Genomic DNA, 15,677 nt, shown 5'->3' with positions numbered 1-15,677 from the left:
ATGATAGCATGTACAGATTGTCTACTTACCTCACTTACATGAGTATTAGATTTGGCTGTGTCATCTTAAAGTTCTTTTAATACTCTTCTCTATTTGTTTCGCGCCATTGAAACAATGTTGCTCTACAAGTAAATGTTGAGCTAAGGTCAATTCGATTGAAATAAAAAATGTGTGACTTCTGACCCCACAGATTACATTAGACGTATTAGACAAAACCGTGAACCTCTTGGTGCATGAGAATTCCAGACGTGTTATAAAAATTCAGCAGGTGAATATGATTATAATGAAAATATAATATCGTTTCTTTATAAAGGATAAATGATGATAAGTGTCACTTGATGCATGCAATCTAATTACACGACTTCTCGTGTCGTATGTAGACATTCATTCCTCCACCATTCCTCGTTTTCTAGCATAACTGAGTAATACTTAAAGTTGAAGTATTTGTAGTAGTCGCTGTCTCATCAATTAATTTGCCAAATGTAACGTATGTTTTAGATAGATGTTCTGCATGATCAGCACTTGTTGATTTCGTTCTCAGTGCATGATACGCGTTCGGGATGATTAAAAAACAAATGACCAAAAGAATCAAACTCTATCGTCATGACGTATGTCAAAAAGTGCGTTGTTGTAAAGTAAACTCAACCTCAAATGTAAGCTATCAGAGTAAGGAAAACACATGTAGGCCTATAACCATTTTTGCATAAAAACACATTCCTCTAAAACACCATAAAGGTATAGATACTCACTATATATGAATAGCTTGCTTCCGAAAGGCGCTAAATGAAAAATTATGGATTTAGCGCCTTTTGGGAGCAAGCTCTTCATATAATACACACAAACACATATACGCGTAAATTATATGTATGTATAGGAATGTACAAAAGAAATGTGCATTTATATAATATACCTTGACCTTTGTCCCTCATCACTGTCGTTAGCACAGAAACACACACTTCTTTCTTTCGTAAGCTAAATCCCCTTTTCTCCTCATTCCTTCAGCCCCTGCAAGACAGACAGGTTTGTGTCCGTTGCTTTCGAGCAATTATTGATAATTATGGATGTTATTAATCAGGAAAAGTCGTTGACAGTAGAAATGAAATATTTATGATTATATATGATATATAACGGTATAGTTATGAAACTGTACAATATGAGTCCTCATCCAAATCAAGCTCTACTTGTATGTTGACAGTCTGCCGTCCTGTTTTCGCCCTTGTTTACGCTGGTGGTGTGCAATGTCACTATATTTCTACATGTTGCGTTATCGCGAATAGTGTTGTTGTCACAGATTCACAATTTCTGCACTGATATGTAGATTGTTTACTTTTGACTAACTTTTCTAACTTTTTCTTTCACCAAACCAAACTACGAGCGCATCACGACCCACAGAAAACCGTTGATTTCTATACATGTCGAGCTATCACGAATAGTGCATATTGTTACAGAATTCACAATTCCTGCATTGATTTTTATCGTTTGCTTTTTTTTTTTTTGGCTAGCTTTTTTTGGGCGTACCAGCCAAGCCGTAACACGGCACAAAGGAAAGCGTTGAGAAATAATAGCATTATATCCTTTGTCAAAGCAGTTCCAAAGGTCAGGCATATAGTGTGGATATTGCAGTTTCTTTACATACAGCTGCAACCACGCGCTGTACTCGCATGCTGTGAAGACATCTTGGGAAAGCTTCCTTCTGCACGCTGAATTCTGTAAGTTACGGGCTTATTACTGTACATACAGTATGTGTAATTTCAGCTTCACCGAAATCCTTGAAGCTTTACAATGGTAAGCTGCTGCTTCGTAGAACGATGTGGTTTCGTTGCATTGATAGCAACAGCTCCATGACTATACTGAGCACTGTAGTAACGTTTTCCTGCGGCACCACAAAGATTGTGTCAGAATATCGTCTTCAATTACCAAATATTACCACTATGTTATCGCTGTTATTGCTTTTGTTTGGAACTCTTCAGGGCCGGCGGAGTGTTTTCAAAAGTGTGTGTGTGTGTGTGTGTGTGTGTGTGGAGGGGGGGGGGAGGGCACTTCCGGCTTTCATGAGCTAACAAGCAAAAAAGAAAAATAAAAGAAAAAAAGGAGCCCATCTCTCCCCTTCCACTTCCGGGTTTCTTCAGCTGAAAAGCAAATTAAAAAAAAAATGTCCTAAGCTCATCATTCCCCTTCCACTTCCGGGTTTCTTCAGCGCAAAAACATAACCTTTTTTTTTTTTTCAATTCGATAGTTTTATTTCCATCATCAAAAAAAAAAAAAAAAAAAGGAACATGGTCCAAAGTGGTACAATTTTTCAATTCGTCTCTCATTCGTCTGATAAAGGCATTTTTTTTCAAAATACAATATAAAGTAGGCCTATAAAAATATTCCTGAATGATGTCATAAAACCTTATCGCGCTCACACTTCAAGATCTCTATCTATTTCTTTTTAGTGCCACTTACGTACTTCCGGGATAAGAAAAGTGGGGGGGGGGGGGGGGCCAAAGTGATGACACCCTATGTATTCCTTTGTATGGTACACGAAGAGTGAGGGGGCCCGAGACCCCCCCCCCCCCCCCCCCGGCCCTCCGGTTCCGCCGGCCAAGCTCTTGTGACTCGGGATCTGTGACGCAGAAATGAGCTAGCAATTATTTCTGTAACTATGCTGTCGTCTGCATTGTTGTTAATATTTTTTATCAAAATATGTGGACCTATTAACCCTCATAAACAGGTCAAACTTTATCATTGTCACAGAGAAGGAGAAGAAAAGAAAAAAGAGTCTCCATGCAAGAGCCCATATAATAATAATGATAATAGCAATAAATAAGATTTGATTTGATTTGATTTGATTTGATTTATTCATTCTCCGTATGGCAACATTTACATTTTTTATGTATTGTGAAGTTCTATTACGTAACAAAATAAGTACGATTGTATAACATCACTAATTTCCACGATGATGAATTGTACCTTGCTTTCATCATTTATTCATTCTCCGTATGGCAACATTTACATTTTTTATGTATTGTGAAGTTCTATTACGTAACAAAATAAGTACGATTGTATAACATCACTAATTTCCACGATGATGAATTGTACCTTGCTTTCATCACTCTAACATATTATAATCACTAACAAACGCGCTCGTGTCCACACACACACACACACACGCACACACACGCGCGCACGGAGGACCAGGGGGGCATTTCATGAAGGAACTTGTCGGATAAAATGTCCGACAAGTCAACTATATCCGATAAGTTCAGAGAAATCAGCCAATCAGACTAAAGAATTTCTCAAAACTTGTCGGATATAATTGACTTGTCAGATATTTTATCCGACAAGTTCCTTCATGAAATGCCCCCCAGAAAGGGTAATGATATTGATGACATAGCATGGTAATTAACTTTCACCAAAAATAGATTCTAAATGAATAGATCACCAAAAATAAGTTGACCATGGGTACACGAATCATGTAATAAACAATATTTGCAATCATACAGCATGGAATACAGGCAAATTTCATGCATCGCACCAATAACAACGAGAAAAGGAGAAATACAGCAGTTTTCGGGAAAGGAAAAAAAGGGGTCGAGAGGGGTATTTTCAATCCTTAAAGGGTGTGTATAGTTCTGGTCGAGGTGTAGATTTAGCTTTTAACGTTTTGCGAGATATGCAGAAACCACTCTTTGAGATGTCAAAGAACATGCAGTGTTAAGGGGTATCAAAAGTTTATTCGATGAAAATCGGTTTTGAAATGGCTGAGATATCCCAAAAAACAAAGAGATCCTAATAAATTTGTGGCACGTCGCCTTTTATTATTAGCACTTTTTTGGATATCTCAGCCATTTGAAAACCAATTGCCATCAAATAAAAGTTGAATCCTTCTTGAAATTACATGCTCTTTCATATTTCATACGAGGCTTTTCATTATCTCACTTAGGAATGTTCAAAACATGAATCCCTACCTCAACCAGTACTGTACAGTCCCCTTAAAATGTAACTGCCCTTGGAGCTGGAGTAAGAAACGAGATATTACGTGAGTGACTTATTCATTTAATGACTGAAGGAATTAATTTTCCCATTATGATAATACTTTACTCTATCAACGACCAGAAAATGCAAAGAAAAAGATAATGTTTAGTTCTTCTCATTGTTAATTTAAGAGAATGATAATAAGACAAGCCATATTAGCCATCATGTCTTCATATATCCACCTCAGGTTTCAAACTCAGTTGCAATGGATGACATCATATCTGAGCTCAAGAAAAATGACGTCGCAATCGTCCGTTTCGAGCAAGCAACTCAGTACGGCATACCCGTATGCCGGGCAATGCCCGCGAGGCATTTCAAGGAAGCCGCCCTCAACGGTCTCAATTTTTCTCAGTGCTTCCTCGCATTTGATCCGAGAGGCGATATATTTGAAAACAGTGGGTACGGCATGGAAATCCACGTAGAGGACTGTCGAGGATTTCCTGACTTGAACACATTTACAATACTTCCCTGGTTGACTAAGACTGCCAGAGTTTTGGTAGACGGTGAGAAGAACGGAGAGAAAATCCCAGCGTACCCACGAGATGTAGCAAGACGTCAGGTTGACCGCTTGTCTGACTTTGGTCTATCCCTTTGGTCAGCCCATGAACATGAATTCTACCTGGTGAAGAGAGACACCAAGGAGCCCGTAGACAATCAAATGTACGCCTACTCTACACTTCGCCTTTCTGCCTATGAGGACTTTATCCAGCAGGCTGTGGTCGACTTACCCAAAGCAGGGGTTGATGTCGAATGCGTCACCAGTGAAGCCGGCCGGGGTCATGTAATGATCACCTACAGACCCGAGTTTGGGTTAAAAGCTGCCGATACAGCTCATACTTTCAAATCAGGAATCAAAGAAATTGCTTTGAAACATAATTACATTGCATCCTTCATGTCCAAACCATGGCCTGACAAGACAGGCAGCTCAGCTCATTTTTGTCATTCCCTGTGGGATGCAGCAGGAAAGGTCTCCAAGCTGTATGATGCTTCGAGTTCAACTGGCCTGTCAAAAATTGGAGAGTACTGGGTGGCAGGGCTCCTGGCTCACGCGAGGGCTATATCAGTTTTGATGGCACCTACAGTCAACTGCTTGAAAAGATTCAAGCGTCATTCCTTTGCCCCCTATAACGTTACCTGGGGTCCAGACAACCGCACCTGCGCCATCCGAGTCAAGATCCAGGGAGACAAAGGCACATACATCGAAAATCGACTTGGTGCGTCTGGATGCAATCCCTATATAAGTATGGCGGCCACCATTGCAGCAGGACTGGACGGAATCGTCAATAAGCTACCCTTACCCAAAGGAATAGACGGGGCGAGCAGTGCTTATGATGACGAATACGTTCCACCACTGACACCAGCACCGCCAGACAACATGGAGGAGGCTGTGGAAGCTCTGCTAGCTGATGAGGTGATCACATCAGCACTGGGAGAAGAGTTCATCAAGTGTTTTGTTGCCGCCAAAAAGCACGAGATGAAGCTACAAAAAGAAGCAATAGAGAAGGACAAACTGGAAGAATGGGAAAGAGACTTTTTCTTTTTCATGATGTAGAGCTACCTTTGGCAGATGTGTTTTTTTATTATCTGCTCTATGGTTCTCCAACGCTAAAATCATCAAAAGTCACTCTCAGAAGGACACCATAGCGTCTGTTGAGAATGAGAAGGGCGTTAAGTTGTCTCGAACACTATGGGTTTAGTGGCAACTTAACGCCCTTATCATTCTCAACCGACGAATTTAGAATATTTAGCTATGTTCTATTGACCTATTACTGATATTCATCTGCTTTTAGAATCCCAAATCCATTGGAAGGAATTGGGGATCGCACGATCATTTTCTTTTATGAATGGTTTCATAGAGTTTGATGTGTCGTAAATCGAATGTAAAATTTCAGGACTAAAGATACACTATTTAGAATAAGTCACTAGATAAATTCATGCCACACCAGCGGGCTATTAAAAAATCTGTGAAAGTTTAAACAATGCATATCTTATGCACTCTATTCTAAAGTTAAACTATTTTATCACGTTCACGTCGCGAACTTTAAACTCACTTTGCATTATTACGTTTGCATTGCAGATGTGCTGAAAAGGAAAACATTCTTTAATAATGATATAAAAATCATTTATCTGTCGCCTTTAGTGAAATATGAAACCATATGCTTAATGCATGTGTATTCGTCCAGTAGTAGACCTACTACTTTTTTTTTTTGTTCCTAACAGACAATGAGAAAGTGACGAGCAGAACCAAGACTACCTGTGAAAGCATGAGAAAGTTTCGGTTTCTATCAATCAAATTGCTGGATTTTGATATGAGGAAATTCATTAATAATTGCCAGTGATCAACGTCAAATCCATTCCATTTGAGCAGTACAGGAAGATAAGTTTTCTGAGTGATGAAATATGGTTACTGAACGTGAGTTATTGACAATGAGGCTGCCGTTAAGTATCCACCATGTTGAGAACCATTGATTTTGTAATTAAATCGCGTAAGTTTAGTTTGGGTACACACTTCACGTTTCTTAATTGTCAAAGCACATTTCCCCGTCAGCTAGCCAAATTTTAAACTAACTTTGCAATATTACGTTTGCATGGCAGATGTGCTGAAAAGGAAAACATTCTTTAATAATGATATAACAATCATCTTTCTTTAACATTCTTTAATAATGATATAACAATCATCACGCAACACTCAAGAAGTCTGTGCCGCGGACATTGTTTTCATTGTTTTCTTTTTTCTTTTTCTTTTTACTTTTTGGCGTTTATATTTCTCCAATTCAGAAATTGTCATTCCTTTAATTACATACCCAAGTAAGAAATAATCTCACATCCGCATCTGGGAATCTACACCCTACAAGCAATGCTTCTATGTAGATTCCTCATATTTCACATGTTTTATTGTCTTATAAGCTGTACGTGACAGTTCATCCAGGCGTTTGTATTGTGATGTTTATGTTTTATGTATTTGTTGAAATGTGGAATATGGAACAATAAAAAACAAAAACAAAAATCTGTCTGTCGCCTTTAGTGAAATATGAAACCATAGGCTTAATGTATGTGTATTCGTCCAGTAGTATAGACCTACTACTTTTTTGTTTCTAACAACAAATAATGAGAAAGTGACGAGCAGAACCAAGACTACCTGTGAAAGCATTGGAAAGTTTCGGTTCCTGTCAATCAAATTGCTGGATTTTGATATGAGACAATTCATTAATAATTGCAGTGATCAACATCAAATCCATTCCGTTTGAGCAGTACAGGAAGATAAGTTTTCTGAGTGATGAAATATGGTTACTGAATGTGAGTTATTGACAATGAGGCTGCCGTTAAGTATCCACCATGTTGAGAACCATTGATTTTGTAATTAAATCGCGTAAGTTTAGTTTGGGTACACACTTCACGTTCCTTAATTGTCAAAGCACATTTCCCCGTCATCAAGCCAATAAGATGGAAAGTTATTTTGCCGAATATCTGAAACCCCTCTTTCGTGATTCCGCACACTATTTCGCACCACATTTCTGAATTCGCTGATTTTTTCTTTTTCTTTTTACCATTATTTGTGTGAGTGTTTTTTATAAGGTAGAGAATGTACTAACAGAAGCTGTTAAGCACAAAGGGAAGAAGTCAATTGATGTCAAGGGGTATTCAGGGATGTCATGTCAGACCTTGTTCTGTGTATCATGGCTACCAAGACCAGTCATTTGAAGAGTAACAGCAAAATCAGAAGCAAGGTTATCTGGTCGAATCAAACATAACCCTCCATAAGACACGTCCCGCAGCTTCTAAAGAGTGAAATTGATTGACTGGCAATACTTAGTTATACTGAATAATGAAAATTGTTGGTAATCTGCTCGAAGTAAGAGCAGAACTCAGAGCACCCCGCCTGGTTCCCCGCCAGGTCATGAGAATGAAGATACATTTATGGGTGTAGCCTATTTCGAAGATGCTGAAACCAAACCTGGCTGATGTATATAACTTATGCATTCTTGAGACCTTTGAGATATATAGTGCATTTATTTGGTTGGATTTTGGTAGTCATCTTTCATTAGTGTTTTATCGGTGATTCTTCGTTGGTTACAGAGACATCATCCGTGTAACGCGCCCGTCGCCCGAAATATTTACAAGATACCATTAGTGCAGTGGTTATCGATTTGAAGTTCATTTGTTTCCAAATCATGAAACTGAAGTAATAAGCTACTGACATATGAAATATATTGGTAATAGGCATAACATGATTTCACACCATTAATTTTAAGTTTCTTTTGTATGTATGTATAAACCTATATATATATATATATATATATATATATATATATATATATATATATAAATGTGTAAAGCAAGAGAAAAACACTGGATGGCCTTCCTCCTTGATCTATCTGTTTTGTATACATAAGTACATGTCGCTTGAATAAATCGCTCAACGCCTTGGCAATGTTAATGTTGTAGAAACTACACTGACAAAACACCAAAACACTTGCTTCGTGCAAACCCTTCTTGTTCAATTCCACATGTGCAAGGAGATAGAAGTATGAGAATAATGTTCGGTGACCTCATTTACATGGGTACTAATCGTGTGATCTTGAAGTTAATTGGTATCCCATATTGAGTTTCTCGTCAGTGAAACGAAATGAAGTTTTTATTTCATTTAAAATAAAAGAATGGTCAAACGAAACACTTCATATTCTGTTTTAGATGTTGCTCCTAGTAACTGGTGATATTGATCAACCAAAATTTGACTATCATCAGTAATATGTCATTTCTCACCCCACGCATAACATAACAATAAGGGCATGGTGTGTTCAGGCAGGTTGTCAGGGTTTAAAAATTCTGAGCATAATTTCATATTCCTTTTTGCTTGATGCAGTAATATGGATGAAGTCAGCAAATAGTTGGCTTACAAAGTTCTGGTGTGATTATGATGAAACATCGTTTCTGTGCAAAAGTAGAGGACAACAAATGTCACGAGATATTTATGTAATCTACATACCAGTTTCCTCGTGTTATATCTCGAAACTCATTCATCCATCATTTCTCTTCTCCTTTTACCACTTACACTTGGATACAACAGTACTATGGTACTGTGGAGCAGGTAGCAGCAGTTGTAACATAATTTGATTTGTCAAAATCACATACACACGTAAGCAGACAGACAGACAGACACACACGCACACATACGGCGCATATGTATAAATTTGCATGATACTGGCCTCATCAGTTCCAAAAACAAAAACCATGTTCGGTGACAGGTCTTTAGTTCACACAGGATCCTCTCTCTGGAACAAGCTTCTTTTAAACATTCGTACTATATCTCCTGAGAACACACCTATTTCATAAGCATTTCATTAGGTGATGACTACAATTCCGTCTTTCTTTCTTTTCTTAATTTCTCTCTTTTATGCTGTGTGAGAGACTTTTCATGCCTTTTGAGCATGGGCAGACTGAGTGGTAAAGGGCATTATCTTCCACGTATCCTAACCATTTCTGCGAAAAAAACCCCCAATTATGTATAAAGGGCCGAAATACTGGAACGATCTCCTCGTAGAAATCGCTGGTTGTTTATCATTGTCAGCCTTTAAATACAAATTAAGACAGTACTTATTGAATAATTACATCGCGTAAGTTCATTGAAATTCCTTTCTTTCTTGTTTATGAACGTTTTGCTGTTGTGCTTGGTTGTTGTCATGTAATTCAGTTGAGCGTCACTGTCTTTATTCCTCAATATACCAGCATTCTCATTCCTACTCTAAAGATGTCGGGGAGCTTTAACAGCTGGCTTTGTTGTACTCACTTCATTGCTATACTGGCTGGTAAATCATTCGTCAATTGTTAGTACATTTATATGTTTCCATTACCAAGACTTCCATCGTCTCTTTTGAGGACCCAAATGTCGAGTTTTCTAATTGTTCAAACACCGTTAAACAATTTATTGTTCATACGTCGGAAGCATGTGGTTTGTTTGTTTTCCCTATCTGTATTTCAGAACAATTTGCTATATCCCCGGGTATTTTTGTCTTTTGTTTTGGTTTTCTATATTTTGGTCATAATATAATCTGCTGCATCCGTGCTCCTTATCTCGATCTGTACACTCGGTTCAGAATTTGAACCTACGCTTGACAAGCTTGCTTCAAAGTAGTTTCCATCTTATTTCTTTAGCATTCATACATAGAGCCAAACTTACAAAGATTGACCGCCATATTCTTTATGTTTGTGTAATTCATTGTGCATCCAAGCCGGATAGCCTATTGTGTTTCACTTTACTTTGTTACATTTGATGTAGATTCCTTCATTGATAAATATGAAAATAGATTGAATTGAATTGAATTATAAATACATGTACCTTCAATTATCATCAAACTCTTGGTAATTGATGCGGATAGGGAAGCTCATAAACAGAAATGACCTAAAGAATCAAACTCTCCATTATATTACATCTCAAAACAAAGTGACAAAAATATAATTGCAATTTGATAATCTGGTACACACTTTTAGGTGCAATATTTGGAATAGTTGCAATAAAAAAGTGGATAATGCGTTGCATAGAAATGTATATCCATTATAAAGATATATACTAGTATGTACAAATATCAGCACACTAACTATCCTTCCCACGTCCTACGTCCTATACACGTCCTATACACACAAATCTATATTCTTCTGGCTATCAATAGGTCAAATAAAAAAAAAAAGAAACTATCCTACGCTTTCAATCGAACCTTGATCTGAACGTCATTACCAAAGGAACTGCTTTTAAGAAGATTAAATAATCCTCATAAATAATCACCTTTATCACTTCGTCAATAACATTGACAAGTTAACAATTAACGTCATATTTTTTTCTCTGTCATAGTTTTGGACAGCTTTAACAGAGGTCACGGAGAGGGAAAGCGAATCTCCTCGAGCGTTTAGTCCAAAGGTCAAGTGTCATTTAAAAATAGCACAAACAAATCTTGCCACCGGTTCGTTTCTCGCTTCGCACGCTGCATTTCTGGCGTGCAGGGGAATGTGTATGTGTACAAAATTGCGAAAAGCAGGTGAGTTTGAATCGCTTTCCAGACTCCTCTATTGCTGGTTTAAAATGATAATAATGTATGCTTAACAAATGATGGGAAGGTATTTTGTATGGATTTGGAATCAAACAGTTTGTTGCATTGGGCACACCGGTATCGTCGGTTACTCACAAGTAATATAGCCTTGCACTTGGAAGGCGCAACTGTAGAACGTCTCAGCTGCGAGGCAATGGCTGAGGTACAATGGCTATCGCAAGCGATACACGTTCATGTATGTCGTGTGTGTGGAGAGAGATGGTGATATAGCCTTGTAATAATGGGGTTCTGGTTCACATGCATGAGGCAAATGAGAAAATGTCGTCTTGGAACCCCGTGGTAGGTAATTATCAGCTTCTTTCCGCCTACAATACAGACGTATTGAATGCAACAACTATTACTGGTTAGTGCTGTACAACTGTATATGTACATATTATTGTAGTTGCTCCGCGTATTGGCAGTGCTAGAAATAGCAACAACAATGTCACAACAGCGGAATGCATTAAATGCCAATCTTGATTGTAATGAATAATCCGAATTTTCGAGGATCCTTCCTCTTCATCAGGGATGACACTGTGAAAATTCGCACTGTCATCCCTGAAGAGGAAGGATCCTCGAAAATTCGGATTATTCGTTAAAATCAAGATTGGCATTTAATGCATTCCACTGTTGTGACGCTATTATTGCCATATATATATGTATATATATATATATATATATATATATATATATATATATGTATGTATATATATATGTATGTATATATATATATATGTATATATATATATATATATATATATATATATATGTACAGGTGTTTATACCCTTATGGAACAAACACATGGTCACATAGTGTGGTTTATGTGGAAATGTCCCAATTTCACATAGTTACAATGTGAAATTGGGACATTTCCACATAAACCACACTGTGTGACCGTGTGTTTGTTCCATAAGGGTAAATATATATATATATATATATATATATATATATATAATATCATGTGCCACTACTACTACCCTACCTCTTGGAAAAGTACAAGAACAGATTTTCGACAGTCTTAACAATGACGAAATGTATAGTGACATCAGAAACGATAGTGATAGCGGTAACGGACACGGACTTCCGATCAACCTCACGTTTCCTCGACACTGCTGTCATGTGGCTATGAAAATGGGTTACAGACACAATTTAACCACCACCCCCCAAAAAAAAACCAAACCAAAACAAAACAAAACAAAAACCGACAATACGACGGAAGACGCTTCTCCATGCACTAATTTTTACACTAGAAATGGCTCAGACTACGTTTTCTCCATAAATATTGTCACAATTGTATCCAAAAGTATAACTACACACAAAAACTGGATGCATTTGAATGATATTGGTTGACATTATTGCATGAAACGAAAACTTGAAATACAGGCATTAACCCATACAAGATCATAACCTTTAGAATGCACTTGACCTTGTACACACACACACACACACACACACACACACACACGCACACACACAATGTGCCAAAGGTAATGAAAGGGGCAAAAGTAGATTGCGGGACAGCACTTCCCATTAGGGTGAAACAGAGCAAGGCCGCTCAACCGTTTATCATTACACTGCATCTTTCTTTCTTCTACAGCGTATATGGTTCACTGTACAGGCCCTACGTTGATATTTTCATTACTCTACATCACTTCCTTTGGAAAAAGAAATTCATTTGTTGATTCAAAACAAACGCAAAAGAGATATAAATCTAAACACATTAAATCACATGTGTTCATATTTTAAGTCCCTGAACAGCTTTGGAATCAACAGGAATTTCATGGGTGACGTGACATTTGCTCTTGCAACAATTATTGCTCCGGTCTCATTTTCCTCAAGGACTTAGGATTAGAGTTAGGGTTAGGGTTAGGGTTGTGATCGGATTTTAGGTTTAGTTTGAAGTGAGGATTAGGATTAGGGTTAGGCTAAAGTGAGTAGAATTTCTGTTTGGTTTAGATGCTAGGGTTAGGGTTACGGATGCAGATACTTCATTGGAGCAATTGTCGCAAGATCAAATGTCATGGAATTATTTAATGTAAATGTTTCTGGTATATTTTTCATTTTATAAGATGATCCTTGGAAATAGTCTTGCAAATATCTAAGTTGGATATTCCAGTTATTTTCTTTAGTTATTCTTTTTTTTTCTGGCTTGACCACATTGAAAAACACCTTGCCGTTATGCACGTTTAAGAAGAAGAGATGTATTGATAGCCTGTATATTTCAACCGACAATCATGTTACCATAAAGACATATTTTATTGCTATTCAATCTTTCAGTATCTGAGGTGGAAAACGGAAAGGAGTCACCTTATCACGATGGATGACATTTTGAATCTTCTCGAAAAGAACAACATTACTCTTGTACGCTTCGAGCAGATTGATATGTATGGTATATCACAGTGTCGCGCTGTTCCCCTCAAACATTTCAAGACGTCGGCGGAGCATGGTGTTAACTTCTCCAAGGGTTTACTCATATTTGACCCAAGGGGATATCCCTTCGAAAATAGTGGCTATGGAGAAGAAATTCATTACGAAGACTGTCGGGTGTTTCCCGACTTGGACACGTTCGCGATTCTACCTTGGATGAAAAATACAGCTCGTGTGTTGGTGGAGGGTGAGATGAACGGAAAAAAAGTTCCTATATACCCACGAGTTGTTGCAAGGCGTCAGCTTGATCGCTTAGCTGACTATGATCTTTCCCTGTGGTCTGCACATGAACATGAGTTTTACGCGGTGAAGGCAGATACCATGGAGCCCATCGATCACGAATCGTACGCGTTCTCCTCGCTTCGCCTCTCTGCAGATGAAGACTTTATCCAACAGATCGTGGTTGACCTGCCCAAAGCAGGGGTCGACGTCGAGTGCGTCACGTTCGAGACGTGTGCAGGTCACATGGAGGTCACCTACAGACCAGAGTTTGGGATAAAGGCGGCCGATACAGCTTACACATATAAACTAGGCATCAAGGAAATAGCGTTGAAGCATGGCTATGTAGCTAGTTTCATGAGTAAACCGTGGCCTCAGGAGCACGGTAGTTCTGCGCATTACTGCCATTCTTTGTGGGATGCAGCAGGAAAGGTCTCCAAGCTGTATGATGCTTCGAGTTCAACTGGCCTGTCAAAAATTGGAGAGTACTGGGTGGCAGGGCTCCTGGCTCACGCAAGGGCTATATCAGTTTTGATGGCACCTACGGTCAACTGCTTGAAAAGATTCAAGCGTCATTCCTTTGCCCCCTATAACGTTACCTGGGGTCCAGACAACCGCACCTGCGCCATCCGAATCAAGATCCAGGGAGACAAAGGCACATACATCGAAAATCGACTTGGTGCGTCTGGATGCAATCCCTATATAAGTATGGCGGCCACAATTGCAGCAGGACTGGACGGAATCGTCAATAAGCTACCCTTACCCAAAGGTATAGACGGGGCGAGCAGTGCGTATGATGACGAATACGTTCCACCACTGACACCAGCACTGCCAGACAATATGGAGGAGGCTGTGGAAGCTCTGTTAGCTGATGAAGTGATCACGTCTGCACTGGGAGAAGAGTTCATCAAGTGTTTTGTTGCCGCCAAAAGGCACGAGATGAAGCTAGAAAAAGAAGCTATAGAGAAAGGCAGACTGGAGGAATGGGAAAGAGAATTTCTCTTCTTTATGATGTAATTTCGCCTCTACAATTTCAAGTCATCCGCAATTTAGTGGCATAAACAACATCTGAACTTTAACACTTATGGTAATTCAATGTTTAATAAGATGAACTTTGGATTAGTTGAATTTTGATTAACAAAAGAAGACATGAACGGAAATGATTGTCTTTTCAAAGAGTTTTTGAATTTGTTGGCTGTGCCAAATATGACAAATAAGAAAGTATTCCTTTACTCACCAAAGATCCCAAAACGAAATTAAACTCAAGTGAAACTACAGTATTACAAGACAAATACCACTACCCAAATTATGGGCATGGTTACAACATTGAACGCATTATGTAATTTTAATGCTACTGAAATGAAGACGTTTGCAGGAATGTATTTGATGTGATAGTGACAATAAAAACATTCAGATATTGAATACAGGTAACTTTTTTTTTTCACAATCACCTTTACATTGCATGGAAACATGCACGTTAGGCTTAGTCTCAGTAGACAGCTAGAGAGGGGGGGGGTGCATTCCTTTTGTTAATCATATTGATACTTTGGCTGTGAGTGACAGATTAAATTGAATTGAATTAAACAAAATTGGATTGAATTAAATTGAAATGAATTCATTTTCACATTTCACGATAAAGCCAATGAAAGTCAAATTCGATACATATCACTGGACAAAAACATAAAAATCATCAGATTACTATTCGAAACATGGAAACACGTAGTTACAAAAATAAATGCAATGATATAAGAGCAGATATACATCTGCTATCTTTAAGTGAATGATGAAGCCAAGGCGTAAGTCCATTATGACGGAACCAACTGAAAGCAATGTTTGTAAATACTAGTCCTAAGGTTGGATGCTTTTCATAGAAAACATGCTAGAAAACAGAACTAGGTATAACAAAGATATTCAGTTTCTGTGTATAT

General features: G+C 38.2%; 2 protein-coding genes across 3 annotated transcripts; both read left to right on the top strand.

The window, feature by feature from the left end:
• The first annotated feature begins 1,666 nt into the window (after positions 1-1,666).
• Positions 1,667-15,255, top strand: LOC139743795 (lengsin-like). Of its 2 annotated transcripts, none has more exons than XM_071654250.1 (2): positions 1,667-1,785; positions 13,381-15,255. In XM_071654250.1, exons 1-2 carry the CDS (start codon positions 1,783-1,785, stop codon positions 14,764-14,766), a joined length of 1,389 nt encoding a protein of 462 aa, XP_071510351.1. In that variant the 5' UTR covers positions 1,667-1,782; the 3' UTR covers positions 14,767-15,255. The 2 variants fall into 2 exon arrangements, with proteins under 2 accessions (XP_071510351.1, XP_071510352.1); XM_071654251.1 differs by lacking the exon at positions 1,667-1,785 and adding an exon at positions 11,019-11,051.
• Positions 4,226-5,578, top strand: LOC139743796 (lengsin-like). Its single transcript, XM_071654252.1, has one exon. It carries the CDS (start codon positions 4,226-4,228, stop codon positions 5,570-5,572), a length of 1,347 nt encoding a protein of 448 aa, XP_071510353.1. The 3' UTR covers positions 5,573-5,578.
• Positions 15,256-15,677: the final 422 nt, after the last annotated feature.

Source organism: Diadema antillarum, unplaced genomic scaffold, assembly GCF_040938485.1.
Source record: "Diadema antillarum isolate AM-2024a unplaced genomic scaffold, OU_Dant_1.0 seq00001106_RagTag, whole genome shotgun sequence".
In the NCBI taxonomy this organism is placed as follows: Eukaryota; Metazoa; Echinodermata; class Echinoidea; order Diadematoida; family Diadematidae; genus Diadema; species Diadema antillarum.
Note: the sequence above shows the minus strand (reverse complement) of the source record. Positions and strands in the feature narration are given on the sequence as shown.